This window comes from Nesoenas mayeri, assembly GCF_963082525.1.
Source record: "Nesoenas mayeri genome assembly, chromosome: 29".
In the NCBI taxonomy this organism is placed as follows: domain Eukaryota; kingdom Metazoa; phylum Chordata; class Aves; order Columbiformes; family Columbidae; genus Nesoenas; species Nesoenas mayeri.
The window spans coordinates 33,446-54,585 of NC_137561.1; the positions used below are offsets into that span (position 1 = coordinate 33,446).

At 60.9% G+C, this 21,140-nt stretch overlaps 1 protein-coding gene across 1 annotated transcript; it reads right to left on the reverse strand.

Moving 5' to 3' along the window:
• Nucleotides 1–1,629: 1,629 nt before the first annotated feature.
• On the reverse strand, nt 1,630–19,870 carry LOC308050651 (valine--tRNA ligase, mitochondrial-like; the record flags this gene model as incomplete). Its single annotated transcript, XM_080360807.1, is given in 27 exon segments — nt 1,630–1,746; nt 1,906–1,947; nt 1,990–2,097; nt 2,994–3,172; nt 4,179–4,290; nt 5,406–5,594; nt 6,522–6,674; nt 7,457–7,584; nt 8,655–8,733; nt 8,900–8,968; nt 9,055–9,159; nt 10,180–10,305; nt 11,350–11,420; nt 11,922–12,037; nt 12,039–12,119; nt 12,804–12,880; nt 13,380–13,461; nt 13,543–13,646; nt 14,375–14,502; nt 15,636–15,726; nt 16,328–16,416; nt 16,506–16,617; nt 16,961–17,080; nt 18,012–18,093; nt 18,175–18,272; nt 19,049–19,115; nt 19,734–19,870. Coding segments are annotated over 27 exon segments (2,811 nt in total). The 5' UTR covers nt 19,820–19,870.
• Between the last annotated feature and the right edge of the window lie 1,270 nt (nt 19,871–21,140).

Consider the following 21,140-nt stretch of genomic DNA (forward strand, 5'->3'; position numbering starts at 1 on the left):
TCGTCATCGGCCGCGGTGACAGTGATGATGACGGTGACACCGGGGGAGGCGGTTGTCACCTCCCCGGATTGGGGACAGCGCTCGGCCATGGGACCTGGGGGGACACAAAGGGGACATGGGGGGACATGGAGGGGACACAAGGGGGGGACATTATGGGGGACACAAGGGACATGGCGGGACATGAAGGGGGCATGGGGGGGAACAAGGAGGGGACATTATGGGGAAACCAAGAGGGACACAGGGGACATGGGGGTGACACCAGGAGTAATGGGGGGACGTTATGGGGACATTATGGGGGACACTGGGAACCCCAGGAGGGGACACAAGGGACATGGGGGTGACAAGGAGGGGGCATTATGGGGGACACAAGGGACATGGGGGGACATGGGAGTGACAAGGAGGGGACATTATGGGGGACACAAGGGACATGGGGGGACATGGGGGTGACAAGGAGGGGACATTATGGGGAACACAAGGGACATGGGGGGACATGGGGGTGACAAGGAGGGGACATTATGGGGGACACAAGGGACATGGGGGTGACAAGGAGGGGACATTATGGGGGACACAAGGGACATGGGGGGACATGGGGGTGACAAGGAGGGGACATTATGGGAGACACAGGGGACATGGGGGGACATGGAGGTGACAAGGAGGGGACATTATGGGGGACACAAGGGACACAAAGGAGATATGGAGGCGACAAGGAGAAGGCACAGAGGGGACAGTATAGGTGACATAGGGGACCCTATGGGGGACACAATGGGGACATGAAGGGGACACAAGGGACATGGGGGGACATGAAAGGGACATGGGGGGGACAAGGAGGGGACACAGAGGGGACATATGGGGGTGATAGGTACCTGGTGTGGCAGGAGGTGACAATCCCGGGGGTCACATCGCGGTGACAACGCTGGTGACAGCGCCGGTGTCATTCAAAGTGACGGTCACATCGCGGTGACAACAACATCGGTGTCACCTCCCGCTGATGCTTCCCGGGTCCCACCGGCACCAGGGGGCGGAGCCCGGATGCCTGGGTCCCCCTCCCGGACGCCTGGGTCCTCCCCTGAACTCCTGGGTCCCTCCCAAATACCTGGGTTCCCCCGAACTCCTGGGTCCCTCCTGAACTCTTGGGTCCATTAGGGCACTCCTGGGTCGCTCCTGAACTCCTGGGTCCCCTCCCGAACTCCTGGGTCCCCTCCCGGACGCCTGGGTCCCCCATGAACTTTGGGGTTCCCCCTGAACTCCTGGGTCCCCCCATGAACTCCTGGGTCTGCCCCCCCCAGACTTCTGAGTCCCCTCCCGGACGCCTGGGTCCCCTCTCGGACGCCTGGGTCCCCCTTGGACACATGGCCCCCCCCGGACTTCGGGGGGTCCCTCCCTAGTCTCCAGGATCCCCCCCGAACGCCTGGGTCCCTCCCAAGATCCTGGGTCCCCTCCGAACACCTGGGTCCCTCCCGGACACCTGGGTCCCTCCTGGACACCTGGGTCCCCCCCGGACACCTGGGTCCCTCCCGGACACCTGGGTCCCCTCCCACCCCTCAGCCCAACCCTGCCTCACGTGACCTGTCGCTCTAATTAACAAACATGAAGCTGGGGACTCATTAGTGGCTCCTTGTGGGGGTGGGTTTATTGCGGGGCAGGGTCCCCCCGGACGCCTGGGTCCCCTCCCCGGACGCCTGGGTCCCCGTCCAGCGCCCGCAGTGCTTGGGTTAATCGGGCGAGTTCCGCATGTAGAACGGCAACCTGGGGGGAGGAGGGGGGGGTGACACAAATAACCCTCGTTAACGAGGGCAGCGCTAACGAAGGGAGATGCTAATTAACCTTCCCCTCCCTTAATTAGGTTAATGAGGCAGCCCCTGCGTGTCTAGAACGATGCTAATTAGCTTAACAAAGGGGTCTTACCTCCTGGTGTTTGGTGGATGAGGTAGGGATGTCCCCGGACGCCTGGGTCCACTCCCCGGACACCTGGGTCCCCCCAGACGCCTGGGTCCCCTCCCCGGACGCCTGGGTCCCCTGGATTCCCCGCAGGCGCCGCTGGAGGCCAAGGATGCGGGTTTGGATTTGGGTCCGAGCGGCCGATGGGTCCAACAGCCCCTGGGGGGGACAAATTGGGGACCCCCAGGGTCCCCCAATACTCTGGGGGTCACCCCCAAATCCTCCAGGGTACCCCAATGTCCACAAGTCCCCCCAGTAACCAGTGTCCTCAATGTCCCCCAATCCCCAGTGTCCCCCAATCCCCCAGTTCCCCCCAGTTCTCCCCAGTGTCTCCCAATATCCCCTAATCCTCCCAGTGTCCCCCAATCCCCCCAGTGTCCCCCAATCCTCCCAGTGTCCCCCAGTTCTCCCCAGTGTCCCCCAATATCCCCTAATCCCCAGGGGTCCCCCAATCCCCCCAGTTCCCCCCAGTGTCCCCCACTATCCCACAATTCCCCAGTTCCCCCCAGTTCTCCCCAGTGTCCCCCAATATCCCACAATCCCCAGGGGTCCCCCAATCCCCAGTGTCCCCCAGTTCTTCCCAGTGTCCCCCAATCCCCCCAGTGTCTCCCAGTTCTTCCCAGTGTCCCCCAATACCCCCAGGGTCCCCCAATCCCCCCAGTGTCCCCCAGTTTTCCCCAGTGTCCCCCAATCCCCAGTGTCCCCCAGTTCTTCCCAGTGTCCCCCAATCCCCCCAGTGTCCCCCAGTTCTTCCCAGTGTCCCCCAATACCCCCAGGGTCCCCCAATCCCCCCAGTGTCCCCCAGTTTTCCCCAGTGTCCCCCAATCCCCAGTGTCCCCCAGTTCTTCCCAGTGTTCCCCAATCCCCAATGTCCCCCAGTTCTCCCCAGTGTCCCCCAACCCCCCTAGTTCCCCCCAGTTCTCCCCAGTGTCCCCCAATCCCTCCCAGTGTCCCCCAATATCCCCCAATCCCCAGTGTCCCCCAGTCCCCCCAGTGTCCCCCAATATGCCCCCCAGCACCCCCCAAACCTGGGTCCCCCCCAACCGCACCCTCACCTGCAGCCCAATGAACACGTGGGTGTCGTTTCCCGCCGGCGCCCCCACCCACCCGGGGCCCATGGGAGACTCCGCCCCCGGGGGGAGGAGCTTCAGAGACCCCGCCCCACTCAGCGCCTGCAGAGTGGGACCCAGCGCCGACAGCCAATCAGAGCCCGGGACGGGGCAGCGCACGGCCACTGCGGGAACAGGACAATGGGGGATGCGCCCACCGCCAACATGGCCGCCCCCTATGGGAGCCGCCATCTTGGACAGCCCAGGGCATGCTGGGAATTGGGGAGCTGAGTGGTGGCCATATTGGGAACCCCAAGGCATGCTGGGATGTGTCTTGTGGAGGCCATATTGGTTGCCCCAAGGCGTGCTGGGATGTGTCTTGTGGCGGCCATATTGGGAACCCCAAGGCATGCTGGGATGTGTCTTGTGGTGGCCATATTGGTTGCCCCAAAGCATGCTGGGATGTATCTTGTGGTGGCCATATTGGTTGCCCCAAAGCATGCTGGGATGTGTCTTGTGGTGGCCATATTGGTTGCCCCAAGGCATGCTGGGATGTGTCTTGTGGCGGCCATATTGGTTGCCACAAGGCATGCTGGGATGTGTCATGTGGCGGCCATATTGGGAACCCCAAGGCATGCTGGGATGTGTCATGTGGTGGCCATATTGGTTGCCACAAGGCATGCTGGGATGTGTCTTGTGGCGGCCATATTGGTTGCCCCAAGGCATGCTGGGATGTGTCATGTGGCGGCCATATTGGTTGCCCCAAGGCATGCTGGGATGTGTCTTGTGGCGGCCATATTGGTTGCCACAAGGCATGCTGGGATGTGTCTTGTGGTGGCCATATTGGTTGCTCCAAGGTGTGCTGGGATGTGTCATGTGGCAGCCATATTGGTTGCCCCAAGGCCTGATGGGAAACCCAATCCCTAGCGGCCATATTGGCCACCCCAGGCCATGCTGGGATGTGTCTTGTGGCGGCCATATTGGTTGCCCCAAGACCTCATAGGACTACACCCCTTGGCAGCCATATTGGTTTCCCCAAGGTGTGCTGGGATGTGTCATGTGGCGGCCATATTGGTTGCCCTAAGGCCTGATGGGACACCAAATCTCTAGCGGTCATATGGGGCACCCCAAGGCTTGCTGGGACACGGATTCCCCCCACCACCCCGTCGGCCATCTTGCCACGTGACTCACCGGGGGGGCGGGCCCCACGCAGGCCGAAGACGTCACGCAGGCCCCGTGCTGCACGCACCAAATCCAACATGGCCGCCACATCCGCCTCCAACCGCGGGTCGCACCAATGGGCCTGGGGGGGGACACAGGGGACGGGGGTGTGTCATTTGGCAGCCATCTTGGCCACCCCAGGGCATGCTGGGAATTGGGGGCCTGAGTGGCGGCCATATTGTCTGCCCCAGGGTATGTTGGGATGGGGCGTTTGGTGGCCAATGGGGGATGCGCCCATCGCCAACATGGCCGCCCTCCATGGGAGCCGCCATCTTGGACAGCCTAGGGTATGCTGGGAATTGGGGAGCTGAGTGGCGGCCATATTGGGAACCCTAAGGCATGCTAGGATGTGTCTTATGGTGGCCATACTGGATGCTCCAAGGCCTGATGGGACACCCAACCCCTAGTGGCCGTATTGGCCATCCCAGGGCATGCTGGGATGTGTCCTTTTATGTGATGCTTGGTGGCCATATTTGTCATGCCAAGGCCTGAAAGGATGTGTCATTTGGCGGCCATATTGGATGCCCCAGGGCCTGATGGGAAGCCCAATACCCAGTGGTTATATTGGCCATCCCAGGGCATGCTGGGATGTGTCGTTTGGCGGCCATTTTGGCCACGCCAAGGCCTGATGGGACGTGAAGTCTGGCGGCCATCTTGGTTGCCCCAAGGCACAAGAGCCTCCCAAATGGGGACATGGGGGGACACATGGTGGGGTCAGGAGGGGACAAAACCCACCCGGGAGGGGACATGGGGACACAATGTGGGGGGGTCAAGGGAACATAGGGGATCAGGGGTCACAACCCCCCCCCCCCCCCCAAGAGGGGATATTGGGATATGGGGGGGACAAGGGGACACGAGACCCCTGGAGGGGGATATGAGGGATCAGGAGGACATGGGGAGGACATATGGACCTGAGACCCCGTGAGAGGGGATGTGGGGACATGGGAGGGACATTAGGACATGGGGGGGTCAGGGGGACATGGGGGTGACATGGGGGTGTCACGGCGACATGGGGACATGAAACCTCCCAGGATATGACATGGGGGTGTCAGGGAGACATAAAACCCCCCAGGAGGGGACATGGGGATGCAATGGGGGGACATGGGGATGCAATGGGGGGACACAGGGACACAAAACCCCTCTGGACCCCCTGCCCCCCCAAACCTCCCATCCCGCAGGGGTCGCCGCGTGACTCACCATGTGGGCGTGGTCAGGGAAGGGGGCGTGGCCAATGGTGGGCGGGGCTCCAGGGGGGTGGGGCAAACGCTGCCAAAGCTCCTCGGCCAGAAATGGGGCGAACGGGGCCAGGAGCCGCAGCCCCAGATCCGCACACGTCAGCAGCGTCACCCGCACGTCCTGGACACACAGACGCGGCTTGGAGGCCTCCTGGGGACAGACAGACGGACACGGGGTCAGGGATGGACAGATGGATGGATACGGGGTCAAGGATGGACAAACGGATGGATATGGGGTCAGGGATGGATGGATGAATGGATATGGGGGGGAGAAGGGGGTTTGGGGACAGATGGACAGACAGACATGGTGGGGCTGATGGGGATGTAGAAGGTCATGGGGATGGACATAGGGTCAGGGATGGACAGATGTACGGACACAGGGTCAGGGATGGACAGACAAACGCCACTGACCATGGGTTGGGTTCAACGGTCAAGGATCTACCATGGGGTGAGCAGGATGGACAGACGGACAGACACCATTGACCATGGGTTGGGTTCAACGCTCAAGGAACAACCAGAGGTTGAGTGGGACAGACAGACAGATGGACACACTCAACCACGGGTTGAGTTCAATGATCAAGGATCTACCATGGGGTGAGCAGGACAGACACATGGACGCCATTGACCATGGGTTGGGTTCAATGGTCAAGGATCTACCATGGGGTGAGCAAGATGGACAGACAGACACCATTGACCATGGGCTGGGTTCCATGGTCAAGAATCTACCATGGGTTGAGCAGGATGGACAGACAGACACCATTGACCATGGGTTGGGTTCAACACTCAAGTAGCCACCAGAGGTTGAGTGGGACAGACAGACAGATGGAAACACTCAACCATTAGTTGAGTTCAATGGTCAAGGATCTACCATGGGGTGAGCAGAATGGACAGACGGACACCATTGACCATGGGCTGGGTTCAATGGTCAAGGATCTACCATGGGGTGAGCAGGATGGACAGACAGACGCCATTGACCATGGGTTGGGTTCAGCGCTCAAGGAACAACCAGAGCTTGGGCAGGACAGACAGACAGACCCCCAGCACCCCACAGACGGGACAGACGGATGGACGGACACACCAGGTAGACATCGCAGAAGTTGCGCAACCAGAAGGTCTGAATGGCCAATAGCGCCCCCTGCAGCTCCAGCGCCGCCAGCGCCCGACTCGCCTCCCGAGCCGAACCGGCCAATCGGGACAGGACCCAGCGCGACATCCAATCAGTGACCTGGACCTGGTAGAATATAATCCAATATATAACCTGGGGGGGGTTTTGGGGACAACGGGGATACTGGAGGGGACATGGGGGACATTGGGGATACTGGGGGGGACATGGGGACACTGGGGACAAGGGTGACATTGGGGATACTGGGGGGACAAGGGGGACATTGGGGATACTGGGGGGGACATGGGGACATTGGGGATACTGGGGGGGACAAGGGGGACATTGGGGATACTGGAGGGACATGGGGACACTGGGGACAAGGGTGACATTGGGGACAGGGGGACATTGGGGATACTGGAGGGGACAATGGGGACATTGGGGATACTGAGGGGGACATGGGGACACTGGGGACAAGGGTGACATTGGGGACAGGGGGACACTGGGGATACTGAGGGGGACAATGGGGACACTGGGGATACTGGGGGGGACATGGGGACAGTGGTGACAATGGGGACATTTGGGACGATGGGGACAATGGGGATACTGAGGGGGGATATGGGGACAATGGGGGACAGTGGGGACAATGGGGATACTGGGGGGACAATGGGGATACTGGGGGGGGACACTGGGGACATTTTGGGGCTATCTGGGACATTCTGGGGATGTTTTGGGGACATTTTAGGGGTGTTGGGGACCCCGTTACCTGTTGGGGATCCCAGGTCTGGTCCTCAAGGAGTTGGGGACACCGGGAGGTTTTGAGGACATTTTGGGGAGTTTGGGGACATTGTGGGTGTGTTGGGGACATTGTGGGTGTTTTGGGGACATCGTGGGGGTGTTGGAGACCCCAATACCTGTTGGGGGTCCCGTATTTGGTCCCCGGGGCGCAGGGTCCCCAGCACGAAGCGCAGGGCGTTCCAGACCTTGTTGCAGAAGCGGCGTTGGGACAGGATGGCGGGGACGGACAGACGGACGTCGGCACCTGGAGGGACATTTGGGGACGTGGGGGGGTGATTGGGAACACAGGGGACAATTGGGGACATGGGGGACACGTTGGGGACAAGTTGGGGACACCAAGGGACATGTTGGGGACACATAGAGGTATTTGGGGACATGGGGGACAACTGGGGATATGGAGGGACTATTGGGGACATTGGGGACACATTGGGGACACCAAGGAAGGCTGGGGACACGAGGGACGCATTGGAGATATTTGGGGACATGGGGGAGAACTGGGGACATGGAGGGACTATTGGGGACACGTTGGGGACACCAAGGGACACGTTGGGGACATATAGAGATCTTTGGGGACATGGGGGACAACTGGGGATATGGAGGGACTATTGGGGACATTGGGGACACACTGGGGACACCAAGGAAGGCTGGGGACATGAGGGACGCATTGGAGATATTTGGGGACATGGGGGACAACTGGGGACATGGAGGGACTATTGGGGACATTGGGGACAATTGGGGACAGTTGGGGTCATGGGGGATGCGTGGAGACACGTGGGACAATTGGGGACACATAGGGATGGTTGGGGACATGGTGGGGGACAATTGGGGACGCAGAGGACGTATTGGGGACATGAGGGATGTGTTGGGGACATGGGGGACAATTGGGGACACGTAGGGATCGTTGGGGACACGTAGGGACATGGGGATGGTGTGAGGGACATTTGGGGACACTTGGTGACATTACCATGTACATTATCCACATAGGGTCATGCACAGGGACACAAGGGACAACTGGGGACACAGCAGGTGACATTTGGGGACATTACCATGTACACCATGTGCACACAGGGGACGGATGGGAACACCATTATAGTCACGGGGTGGTGTGAGGGACATTTGGTGGCACTTGGTGACATTACCATGTACATTATGTGCACACAGGGGACGGATAGGGACACCATTATAGTCACGGGGTGGTGTGAGGGACATTTGGTGGCACTTGGTGACATTACCATGTACATTATCCACATAGGGTCATGCACAGGGACACAAGGGACAGTTGGGGACACAGCAGGTGACACTTGGGGACATTACCGTGTACATTATGCGCGCACAGCGCCATCCTCAGCGCGTCAGCGCCACACTCGGGGATCCCATGCGGAAACTGCCGCCTCTGTGGGGACCAAACCATTCACTTTCCACCCCAAAAACCCATCACTTTTAGCCCCGAACCCCCAATTTTTGGGGCCGCGAGGTCACTTTTGGGGCCACCAAGGTGATTTTTGGGGTCACCAAGGTGGTTTTTGGGGTGAAAAGAGGCAATTTGGGGACGATTCTACCTGTCCCTCGGTGGCCAGTGCCACCTCGTGGGGGTCGAGGCCGCGTTGGTTCAGTCGCTCCCGTAGCTCCTGCCCCATAATGGGAGACCCTACGGTAAATAAGGGGGGTGGGGGTGTCCCCAAGGTCCCCACGGGGTCCCCGATGTCACCGGTACCTGGGGGGTGGCCCCGGTGATGATGTCACGGGGGTCGATGACGTTCCCCAGGGATTTGCTCATCTTGCGGCCGTGGGCGTCGCGGATCAGGGAGTGCAGGAGGACCTGGGGACATTGGGGGACAATGGGGACAGTGGGGGCAATGGGGATATTGGGGACAATGGGGACAATGGGGATACTGAGGGGGATATGGGGACAATGGGGGACAATGGGGATACTGGGGGGACAATGGGGACAAGGGGGACATTTGGGACAATGGAGGACAACGGGGATAATGGGGATACTGGGGATGTTTGGGGACATTTGGGGACAATGGGGACAGTGGGGGCAATGGGGATATTGGGGACAGTGGGGACATGGGGTCTCTGGGGACAAGGATGACATTTGGGACAGGGGAACATTGGGGATACTGAGGGGGATATGGGGACAATGGGGGACAGGGGGGACACTGGGGATACTGAGGGGGACAATGGGGACATTGGGGATACTGGGGGGGACAAGGGGACAGTGGTGACAATGGGGACATTTGGGACGATGGGGACATTGGAGATACTGGGGGGGACATGGAGACAATAGGGACAATGGGGACACTGGGGATACTGGGGGGGACAGTGGGGACATTGGGGATACTGGGGGGGACATGGGGACCATGAGGGGGACATAGGGACAATGGGGATACTGGGGGGGGATATGGGGACAATGGGGATACTGGGGGGACAATGGAGGACAACGGGGACAATGGGGGGGACAAGAGGACAGTGGTGACAATAGGGACATTTGGGACAATGGGGATACTGGGGGGGACATGGGGACATTGGAGACAATGGGGACATTGGAGATATTGGGGGGGGACATGGAGACAATAGGGACAATGGGGACACTGGGGATACTGGGGGGGACATTTGGGATACTGGGGGGGACAAGGGGACAATGGGGACACTGGGGATACTAGAGGGGACATAGGGACAATGGGGATACTGGTCGGGATCATGGGGACAATGGTGACAATGAGGGGGACATAGGAACAATGGGGATACTGGGGGAGGACATGGGGACAATGGGGACACTGAGGGGGCCATGGGGCCACTTGTGGCCCCTTGGGGACGTTGGGGACAGCATTGTCACCTGCGTGAAGGGCAGCTGGCCCGTGAGCTGCAGCCCCAGCATCACCATGCGCGACACCCAGAAGAACAGCAGGTCGCTCCCCGTCACCAGCAGAGAATTGGGGTAAAACCGCCCCAAATCGGGGCTCTGGGGACATCGAGGTCACCTGGGGGGTGTCCCCAATGGCCACAAGTGGCCCCAATATCCCCCTGTCCCCTCCCAGTGTCCCCATTGTCCCCCATTGTCCCCCTATTGTCTCCAATGGCTCCAAGTGTTCTCAATGGCCTCAGTCTTCCCCTGTCGCCCCATTGTCCCCAATGTCCCTCTGTCCCCTCAATGTCCTCCGTGTCCCCACATTGTCCCCAAGTGTCCTCAATGTCCCCCCAATGTCCCCCTATTGTCTCCAATGTCCCCAAGTGTCCTCAAAGTCCCCAGTGTCCCCCTATTGTCCCCAATGTCCCCAAGTGTCTCCCTCTCCCCTGATTGTCCCCAATGTCCCCAGTGTCCCCCATCCCAATGTTCCCAGTGTCCCCATTGTCCCCAAGTGTCCTCAATGTCCCCCCAATGTCCCCAAGTGTCCTCAATGTCCCCATTGTCCCCAATGTCCTCCCTATTGTCCCCCTGTGCCCCATTGTCCCCAGTGTCCTCAAAGTCCCCAGTGTCCCCCTATTGTCCCCAGTGTCCCCAAATGTCTCTCTCTCCCCTGGTTGTCCCCAATGTCCCCAAGTGTCCTCAATGTCCCCCCAATGTCCCCAGTGTCCCCCGTCCCAATATCCCCTATGTCTCTATTGCCCCCAAGTGTCCTCAATGTCCCCATTGTCCCCAATGTCCCCCCATTGTCCCCCTGTGCCCCATTGTCCCCATGACCCCCATTGTCCCCAGTCTCCCCAAGTGTCCTCAATGTCCCCAGTGTCCCCCTATTGTCCCCAATGTCCCCCCAATGTCCCCAAGTGTCCTCAAAGTCCCCAGTGTCCCCCTATTGTCCCCAATGTCCCCAAGTGTCCTCAAAGTCCCCAGTGTCCCCCTATTGTCCCCAGTGTCCCCCTATTGTCCCCGAGTGTTCTCAATGTCCCCATTGTCCCCAATGTCCCCCTGTGCCCCCATTGTCCCCAAGACCCCATTGTCCCCAGTGTCCCCATTATCTCACTGTCCCCCCAATGTCCCCAATGTCCCCATTGTCCCCATTGTCACCTGGTGGGGCCACCCCAGTGCAGCAAAGGGGAAAAGGGCCGAGGAAAACCAAGTGTCCAGAACATCAGGGTCTGGGGGCACAAATATGGGGGGGTCCCCAAATATCTGGGGGGGGTCCCCAAATATCTGGGGGGGTCCATGGGGGTTCCCCAAAGACTTGGGGGATCAGGAGGATCCTGAATATTTTGGGGGTTCAAGGGGGGTCAGAGGGACCCCAAATATCTTGGGGGGACCCCAAATATTTTGGGGGTCCAAGGGGGAGTCCCCAAAAGGTCTCGGAGCCCAATTGGGGGGAACCAAAGGGGGTTTGGAGGGGGAACAAGGGGAAGAGTTGGGGTGACAATGGGAAGATTTGGGGTGAAAAGGGGAAGATTTGGGGGGGGTCTGGGTCCCGCCCGAATGCCTGGGTCCCTTCCGAATGCCTGGGTCCCTCCCAAACGCCTGGGTCCCCCTGGGCCAGTGACAACATGGGGGGGGACAAGGGGAAGATTTGGGGGGGACAAGGGGCAGTTTTGGGGGGGTCTGGGTCCCTCCCGAACGCCTGGGTCCCTCCCGAACGCCTGGGTCCCTACCTTGGTGCAGCCGCAGGTCCTGGGGGGGGCAGCGCAGCGCGTGGGCGGCGGCTTCACGGGCAGCGTCCTGAGTGGGTCCCACCACCCACAGCCCATCGGGGGGGGGGCGACTCGGGACCCCCGGGACCCTCCGGTGACGTCACCCGGAAGGCGGGGACACGGTGACCCCAGCACAGCTGGCGTGACAGGCACCAGTCCCTGCGGGGGTGGGGGGCAGAACCCGGACGCCTGGGTCCCTCCCGAACGCCTGGGTCCCTCCTGAATGCCCGGGTCCCCTCCCGAACGCCTGGGTCCCTCCCGAACGCCTGGGCCCCTCCCGAACGCCTGGGCCCCTCCCGAACGCCTGGGTCCCCTCCCGAACGCCCGGGTCCCTCCCGAACGCCTGGGTCCCTCCCGAACGCCTGGGTCCCTACCGAACGCCTGGGTCCCTCCTGAATGCCTGGGTCCCCTCTCGAACGCCTGGGTCCCTCCCGAATGCCTGGGTCCCTCCCGAACGCCTGGGTCCCTCCCGAACGCCTGGGTCCCTACCGAACGCCTGGGTCCCTACCGAACGCCTGGGTCCCTCCTGAATGCCTGGGTCCCCTCTCGAACGCCTGGGTCCCTCCCGAATGCCTGGGTCCCTCCCGAACTCCTGGGTCCCTCCTGAACACCTGGGTCCCCTCCCAGACACCTGGATCCCCTCTCGAACTCCTGGGTCCCTCCCGGACGCCTGGGTCTCTCCCGAACGCCTGGGTCCCTCCCGAACGCCTGGGTCCCTCCCGAACGCCTGAGTCCCTCCCGAACTCCTGGGTCCCCCCCGAACTCCTGGGTCCCCCCCCGAACGCCTGGGTCCCCTCCCGAACTCCTGGGTCCCCTCCTGAACTCCTGGGTCCCCTCACTCACCCCACATTGTCCATCCACGTCTTCCAGTTCTTCTCATGGAACTTGGGGATGAGCTGGAGCTTCCCGGATGTCACGGCCTGCAGGGGGCGGAGTGATGGACCCAGGCGTCCGGGGGGGACCCAGGAGTGCCCCAAGGGACCCAGGAGTTTGGGAGGGACCCAGGAGTTCAGGGGAGGGATCCAGGAGTTCAGGGGAGGGACCCAGGAGTGCCCCAAGGGACCCATAGGTCCAGGAGGGACCCAGGGGTTCAGGAAGGGACCCAGGGGTTCGGGAAGGGACCCAGGGGTTCGGGAAGGGACCCAGGAGTTTGGGAAGGGGACCCAGGAGTTCGGGAAGGGGACCCACAGGTCCAGGAGGGACCCAGGGGTTCAGGAAGGGACCCAGGAGTTCAGGAAGGGACCCAGGAGTTTTGGGGGCACCCAGGAGTTCGGGAGGGACCCAGGAGGACCCCAAGGAACCCATAGGTCCAGGAGGGACCGAGGAGTTCGGAAGGGACCGAGGAGTGCCCCAAGGGACCCAGGAGTTCAGGAAGGGACCCAGGAGTGCCCCAAGGGACCCAGGCGTCCCCGTTGTCACCTCCCGCGCACGCTCGGCCATTTCTTGGCAGCGCAGGAACCATTGACTTTTCATCAGGTACTCGATGACGTCCCCGGAGCGGCTGCGGGGACACAGGGGACAGTGGCACTTGGGGACACTTGGGGACACTTGAGGACACTTGGGGACATTCTGGACACGGTACCTGCAGAGGGGGAGGGTCATAGGGTGGTCCTGGCTGCCCCGGAACAGCCCCCGATTGGCCAGAGCTTCCACCACCAGGGGACGAGCAGCGAATCGGTGGACGCCCTGGGGACAATGGGGACATCGTGGGGACAATGGGGATATGGCAGTAACGGGGATAATGGGGACAATAGGGACAATGGGGACATCGTGGGGACAATGGGGATATGGCAGTAATGGGGATAATGGGGACAATGGGGACAATGGGGACATCGTGGGGATAATGGGGATAAGGCAGTAATGGGGATAATGGGGACAATGGGGATAATGGGGACAATGGGGACATCATGGGGACAATGAGAATATGGCAGTAATGGGGATAATGAGGATAATGGGGACAATGGGGATATCGTGGGGACAATGGGGATATGGCAGTAATGGGGACAATGGGGACAATGGGGACATTGTGGGGACCAGGGGGATATGGCAGTAATGGGGATAATGGGGATAATGGGGACAGTGAGGACAGTGGGGACATGGCAGTAATGGGGACAATGGGGACATCGTGGGGACAATGGGGATAATGGGGACAATGGGACAATGGGGACATCGTTTGGACAATGGGGACAATGGGGACATCATGGGGACAATGGGGATATGGCAGTAATGGGGACAATGGGGACATCGTGGGGACAATGGTGACATCGTGGGGACAATAGGGACAATGGGGACATCGTGGGGACCCAATTGGGGGATGTGGTTTGGGGACAGAGACACAGTTTGGGGCCAAGGGCCAGGGCTGGGGACATGGGGAGAGTTTGGGGACACTTTGGGGACACTTTGGGGGGCGGTACCTGCAGCCAACCCCCGTCTGGGGGACACAAGGTGCCATCGTCCCCGATGACGGTGACAACGGGCAGCCCGTGGGAACGGGCCAGCAGCAGGTCCTGGGGACTGTGACCGGGGGTCACCTTCACCGCACCTGGGGACATTGGGGACAATGGGGACATTGGGGTCAATGGGGGATAATAGGGATATAGGGACATGGGGGACATGGGGATAATGGGGACATCCCTGTAACCTTCACCGCACCTGGGGTCAATGAGGACATTGGGGTCAATGAGGACATTGGGACACAGGGGGACATGGGGACAATGGGGACATCCCTGTCACCTTCACCATACCTGGGACAAGGGGATATGGGGACAATGGGGACATTGGGGTCAATGGGGATATAGGGACACAGGGGGATATGGGGACTTCGGGACAATGGGGACATCCCTGTCACCTTCACCGCACCTGGGGACAATGGGGACATTGGGGACAATGGGGACATAGGGACACAGGAGGATATGGGGACATGGGGACAATGGGGACAACTCTGTCACATTCACTATACCTGGGACAAGGGGATATGGGGACAATGGGGACATTGGGGTCAATGGGAACATTGGGGTCAATGGGGATATAGGGACACAGGGGGACATGGGGACAATGGGGACATCCCTGTCACCTTCACCATACCTGGGACAAGGGGATATGGGGACAATGGGGACATTGGGGTCAATGGGGATATAGGGACACAGGGGGATATGGGGACACAGGGGGACATGGGGATATGGGGACATCCCTGTCACCTTTACCGCACCTGGGGACAATGGGGGATAATAGGGATATAGGGACATGGGGACAATTGGGACATCCCTGTCACCTTCACCGCACCTGGGGACAATGGGGACATTGGGGTCAATGGGGACAAGGGGATAATAGGGATATAGGGACACAGGGGGATATGGGGACAATGGGGACATCCCTGTCACCTCAACACCCCGTCACTGTCACCTTCACTGCACCTGGGCCATAGGGACACCCCTGTTACCCCTGTCCCCAATGTCCCCCTGTCCTCAATGTCCCCGTCCCCTGTGTGTTCCTCCATGTCCCCAAGTGTCCTCCTGTCCCCCCTTGTCCCCCTGTCCACATGTCCCCATGTCCCCAAGTGTCCCCAAGTCCCCAATGTCCCCATTGTCACTAGTGTCCCCAGTTCCCTCATCCCCAGTGTCCCCAGTTCCCCCATCCCCAGTGTCCCCCTATTGTCCCCGTTGTCCCCAGTGTCACCAGTTCCCCAGTCGGGCTCCACACTGGGGTCGGTGATGAGCGGCAGCAGCTGCCCCGTGATTGGATGACGCAGGCGGCGCCCATGCAGATGCTGCAGGGGGGGGTGGGCGGAGTCAGCGCAGGCCCCGCCCCACCCATTCAGAAGCCCCACCCACTCCACATCCCCCACCCACTGCGCACTGGCCCTTTAAGACCAGCCAGGTCTCTTCCCCAGACCACGCCCCCTTGTCTCAAAACCCCGCCCCCTTGTCTCCAGACCCCGCCCCCCTTGTCTCCAGACCCCGCCCCCCCTTGTCTCCAGACCCCGCCCCCCCTTGCCGCCAGACCCCGCCCCCCTTGCCGCCAGACCCCGCCCCCCTTGCCGCCAGACCCCGCCCCCCTTGCCGCCAGACCCCGCCCCCCTTGCCGCCAGACCCCGCCCCCCTTGTCGCCAGACCCCGCCCTCCTTGTCTCCAGACCCCGCCCCTTTCACAGCAGCAATGCCCCTGTTTAAAGCCACGCCCCCTTTCCAAGCCACGCCCCCCTTATCCCCAACCCCTGCCCCCTGTCCCAAGTCTCCACCTCCTGTCCCCAAACCCCGCCCACTTTCCCCAAACCCCGCCCACTGTCCCCCAAACCCCGCCCACTGTCCCCCAAACCCCGCCCACTCCATCCTAAGCCCCGCCCCCTGCCTCCCAAGCCCCGCCCCTCACCGTGTAACGGGGGTCACTGGGGTTCACGGCCACGGCCACGTCCCCCAGGATGGTCTCAGGACGAGTGGTGGCAACAGGGACCTCCAGGTCTGGGGACAAGGGGACATTCGGGGACATTCAGGGACATAGGGGACACCTGGGGACATGGGGGACACTCGGGGACATGGGGGACACTCACTGTCTGTTCCCTCCACGGGGTAGGCGAAGGTGACGAGGACACCGAAGGTGACAGGTTGGGGACACCCGGGGACACGTAGGGACGTGGGGCCCGAGAGCGCCCGCCACTCCACCTGGGGACATTGGGGACAGCTGGGGACACTTTGGGGACACTCTTGGCTTCATGTCCACCAGTGCACATTGCAGGGCCACTTTGGGGACATTCAGGGACATTCTCACCCCCATATCCACCAGTGCACATTGCAGGGCCACTTTGGGGACACTTTAGTGACAACTTGGGGACACTTTAGGGACACTCTGGGGACAGTTAGGGGTCCCTTTAAGACCACTCTGTGGTCACTTGGGTGACATTTGGAGCCACTCTCACCCCCACATCCAGCAGCGCCCATTGCAGGGCCACTTTGGGGCCACTTTGGGGACACTTGGGGACACTTGGGGACACTTGGGGACACTGACCTCCACGTCGGCCAGCGCGCTCCTAAGGGCACAGCTCCAGTTCACCAGTCGCCGGTCGCGCCGGATCAGTCCGTCCCGGTGCAGACGGACAAACGCCGCGGTCACCGCTCCCGAGAAACCCTGGGACATTGGGGACAACATTGGGGACATTAGGGACATCATTGGGGACATCACTGGGGACACCCCTGGGGTCATCCCTGGAGACACTGGGGACATTGGGTACAACACTGGGGACATTGGGGACACCCCTGGGGTCATCCCTGGGGACACTGGGGACATTGGGGACAACATTGAGGACATTGGGGACACCCCTGGGGTCATCCCTGGAGATACTGGGGACATTGGGGACATTGGGGACACCCCTGGGGACACTGGGGACATTTGGGGACAACATTGGGGACATTGGGGACACCCATGGGGTCATCCCTGGGGACATTGGGGACAACATTGGGGACACCCCTGGGGTCATCCCTGGGGACACTGGGGACATTGGGGACAACATTGGGGACATTGAGGACACCCTTGGGGTCATCCCTGGGGACACTGGGGACACCATTGGGGACACCCCTGGGGACACTGGGGACACCCCTGGGGTCATCCCTGGGGACACTGGGGACACCACTGGGGACATTGGGGACACCCCTGGCGTCATCTCTGGGGGCACTGGGGACATTGGGGACACCCCTGGGGACACTGGGGACAACATTGGGGACATTGGGGACACCCCTGGGGTCATCCCTGGGGACACTGGGGACATTGGGGACAACATTGGGGACATTGGGGACACCCCTGGGGTCATCCCTGGGGACACTGGGGACATTGGGGACACCATTGGGGACATTGGGGACACCATTGGGGTCATCCCTGGGGACACTGGGGACATTGGGGACACCCCTGGGGACATTTGGGGACACGTTTGGGGACACACTTGGGGATCATCTCATCCTGGTGCAACCCCACAAACACCTCGGTTGTCACCCATGAGAAGCCCTTTGGTGACAAGTGACACTTGGGGACATTGGGGACACTTGGGGACATTGGGGACACTCACGGAGTCCATGGTGAAGGTGCAGCGGCTCCAATCCAGCGACGCCCCCAGCGCCCGCAGCTGCTGCAGGATCTGGTCCCCATGCCTGGGGAGACGGTTGGGGACACGGTTGGGGACACCAAGGGTGACAATGGGGTGACAATGGGGTGTCCCCGTGTCCCCTCACCGGTGTTTCCAGTCCCAAACGGCCTCCAGGAACCGGTCGGGGGGAAGGTCCTGGCGCCGCAGCCCCCGCTGCTGCCACAGCCAGCGCTCCACCACCGCCTGGGGACAATGGGGACACGTTGGGGACATGGGGACACATGAGGGACCCATGGGGGACAGCAATGGGGACAGCAATGGGGACAGCTGCTGTCACAGCCAGTGCACAACCACTGCCTGGGGACACATTGGGGACATGGGGACACATTGGGGACATCAATGGGGACACACTGGGGACATCAATGGGGACAGCTGCTCCCACAGCCAGCGCTCCACCACCGCCTGGGGACAATGGGGACACATTGGGGACATGGGGACACATTGGGGACATCAATGGGGACACACTGGGGACATCAATGGGGACAGCTGCTCCCACATCCAGTGCTCAACCACCGCCTGGGGACATATTGGGGACATCAATGGGGACACATGGGGGACATCAATGGGGACACACTGGGGACAGCAATGGGGACAGCAATGGGGACAGCAATGGGGACAGCAATGGGGACAGCTGCTCCCACAGCCAGCGCTCCACCACTGCCTGGGGACACATTGGGGGCAGCAATGGGGACACACTGGGGACACATGGGAGACATGGGGACACATGGGAGACATGGGGACACAGGGGGGCATCAATGGGGACACATGGGGGACATCAATGGGGACATGGGGACGCATTGGGGACACACTGGGGACAGCAATGGGGACAGCAATGGGGACACAGCCAGCGCTCTACCACCACCTGGGGACAGCAATGGGGACACATTGGGGACACATTGGGGACATGCTGGGGACACGCTGGGGACATTGGGGACACATTGGGGACACATTGGGGTGACCTGCGTGGCGATCCCCGCGTGGTCGGTCCCCGGCAGCCACAGCACCGTCCAGCCCTGCATGCGGCGCCTAAAACACGGGGCACCCCAAAAGTGGGGGAGGGACCCCAAAAATGGGGGGGACACCTCCCCCCCCCCCATCACCCCCTGGTGACCCCAGACCCCCCAATAATGCCCCAAATTTACCCTCCCAGCCCCAAATACACCGCCAGGACCCCCAATAATGACCCAAATCTGCCCCCCCAACCCCAAATACACCCCCAGGACCCCCAATAATGACCCCAATTAACCCCCCCATCTCCAATACCCCCCAATAATGCCCCAAATACCCCCCATAATGACCCCAATTACCCCCCCAGCCCCAAATACACTCCCCAGAACCCCCAATAATGCCCCAAATCCCCCCCATAATGACCCCAATTACCCCCCCCAGACCCAAATACACCCCCCAGACCCCCCAATAATGCCCCAAATACCCCCTATAATGCCCCCAATTACCCCCCCCCAGACCCAAATGCACCCCCCAGACCCCCCAATAATGCCCCAAATACCCCCCCCAACCCCAAATAAACCTCCAATAATACCCCAAATTCACCCCCCAGCCCCCCCAATAATGCCCCAAATCTGCCCCCCCAACCCCAAATACACCCCCCAGGACCCCCCCATATTGTGTGTCCCCCCCACTGACCATCTGGCAATGACGTCCTGCAATGTCACCCCCAGCGCATGACCCAGGTGGAGGGAGCCGGTGACATTGGGGGGGGGCAGCACCATGCTTAATATTGGGGACCCCCCCTCTGGGTTTTGGGGGGGGGTGAAGAAGCCCCCCCGCTCCCACCAGCCGGCCCAGGCGGCCTCCACATAGCGCGGGCTGTAGGAGGGGGGCAGCGGCACCCCTGTGGCTACACCCCAAAAATAGGGGGGGGTCACCCCCAAAGTGGGACTGACCCCCCCCCCAGACTCCCATCAAAGTGATACAGACGCCCCCAAAATGGGACTGACTCCCCCAAAGTGGGACTGATCCCCCAACCCCACCAAAGTGATACAGACCCCCCAAAATGGGACTGACCCCCCAAAGTGGGACTGACCCCCCAGACCCCATCAAAGTGATACAGACCCCCCCAAAATGGGACTGACCCCCCCCAACCCCACCAAGTGGGACAGACCCCCCCAAAGTGGGACTGACCCCCACTGACCCCACCAAAGTGATACAGACCCCCCCAAAATGGGACTGAGCCCCCCAAAATGGGACTGAGCCCCCCGATCCCCCCAAGTGGGACAGACCCCCCCAAAATGGGACAGACCTCCCCAAAGTGGGACTGACCCCCCCAATGTGGGACTGACCCCCCAGACCCCACCAAAGTGATAGAGACCCCCCCAAAATGGGACTGACCCCCCAGACCCCACCAAAGTGATACAGACCCCCCCGAAATGGGACTGACTCCCCCAAAATGGGACTGACCCCCCTAACCCCACCAAAGTGGGACAGACCCCCCCAAAATGGGACTGACCCCCCTAACCCCACCAAAGTGGGACAGACCCCCCAAGTCAACCAGACCCCCCCTAAATGGGGAACAGACCCCCCCCAGGCCCCTCCAAAGTGGGACTGGCCCCCCAAGTCACCCAGAGCCCCCCCAAAGTGTCCCCCCCCACCTTTCTTGCCATCGGGCCCCAGTGGGTGCTCGTATTCCACCACAGGTTTGGGGGTCCAGGCCTTGGGGGGGGGCGGCAGCACCTGCACAGGGCCCCAAAACCAGTACTAACCAGTACTAACCAGTACTAGCCAGTGCTAGCCAGTATAAACTAGTACTAACCACTATAAACCGGTACTAACCACTATAAACCAGTATTAGCCAGTACTAACCAGTATAAACCAGTATAAACCAACACAAATCAATAAAACCCAACAGGATACAATACCGACCAATATAACCTAACGCACACCCGTATAAACCAGTATGAACCACTACAAACCAGTAAGAGCCAACAGAGCCCAATACTGACCCGTATAATCTAATACACACCAGTATAAACCAGTAAGAACCAATTGAACCCAACACTGACCCGTATAACCTAATACACACCAGTATAAACC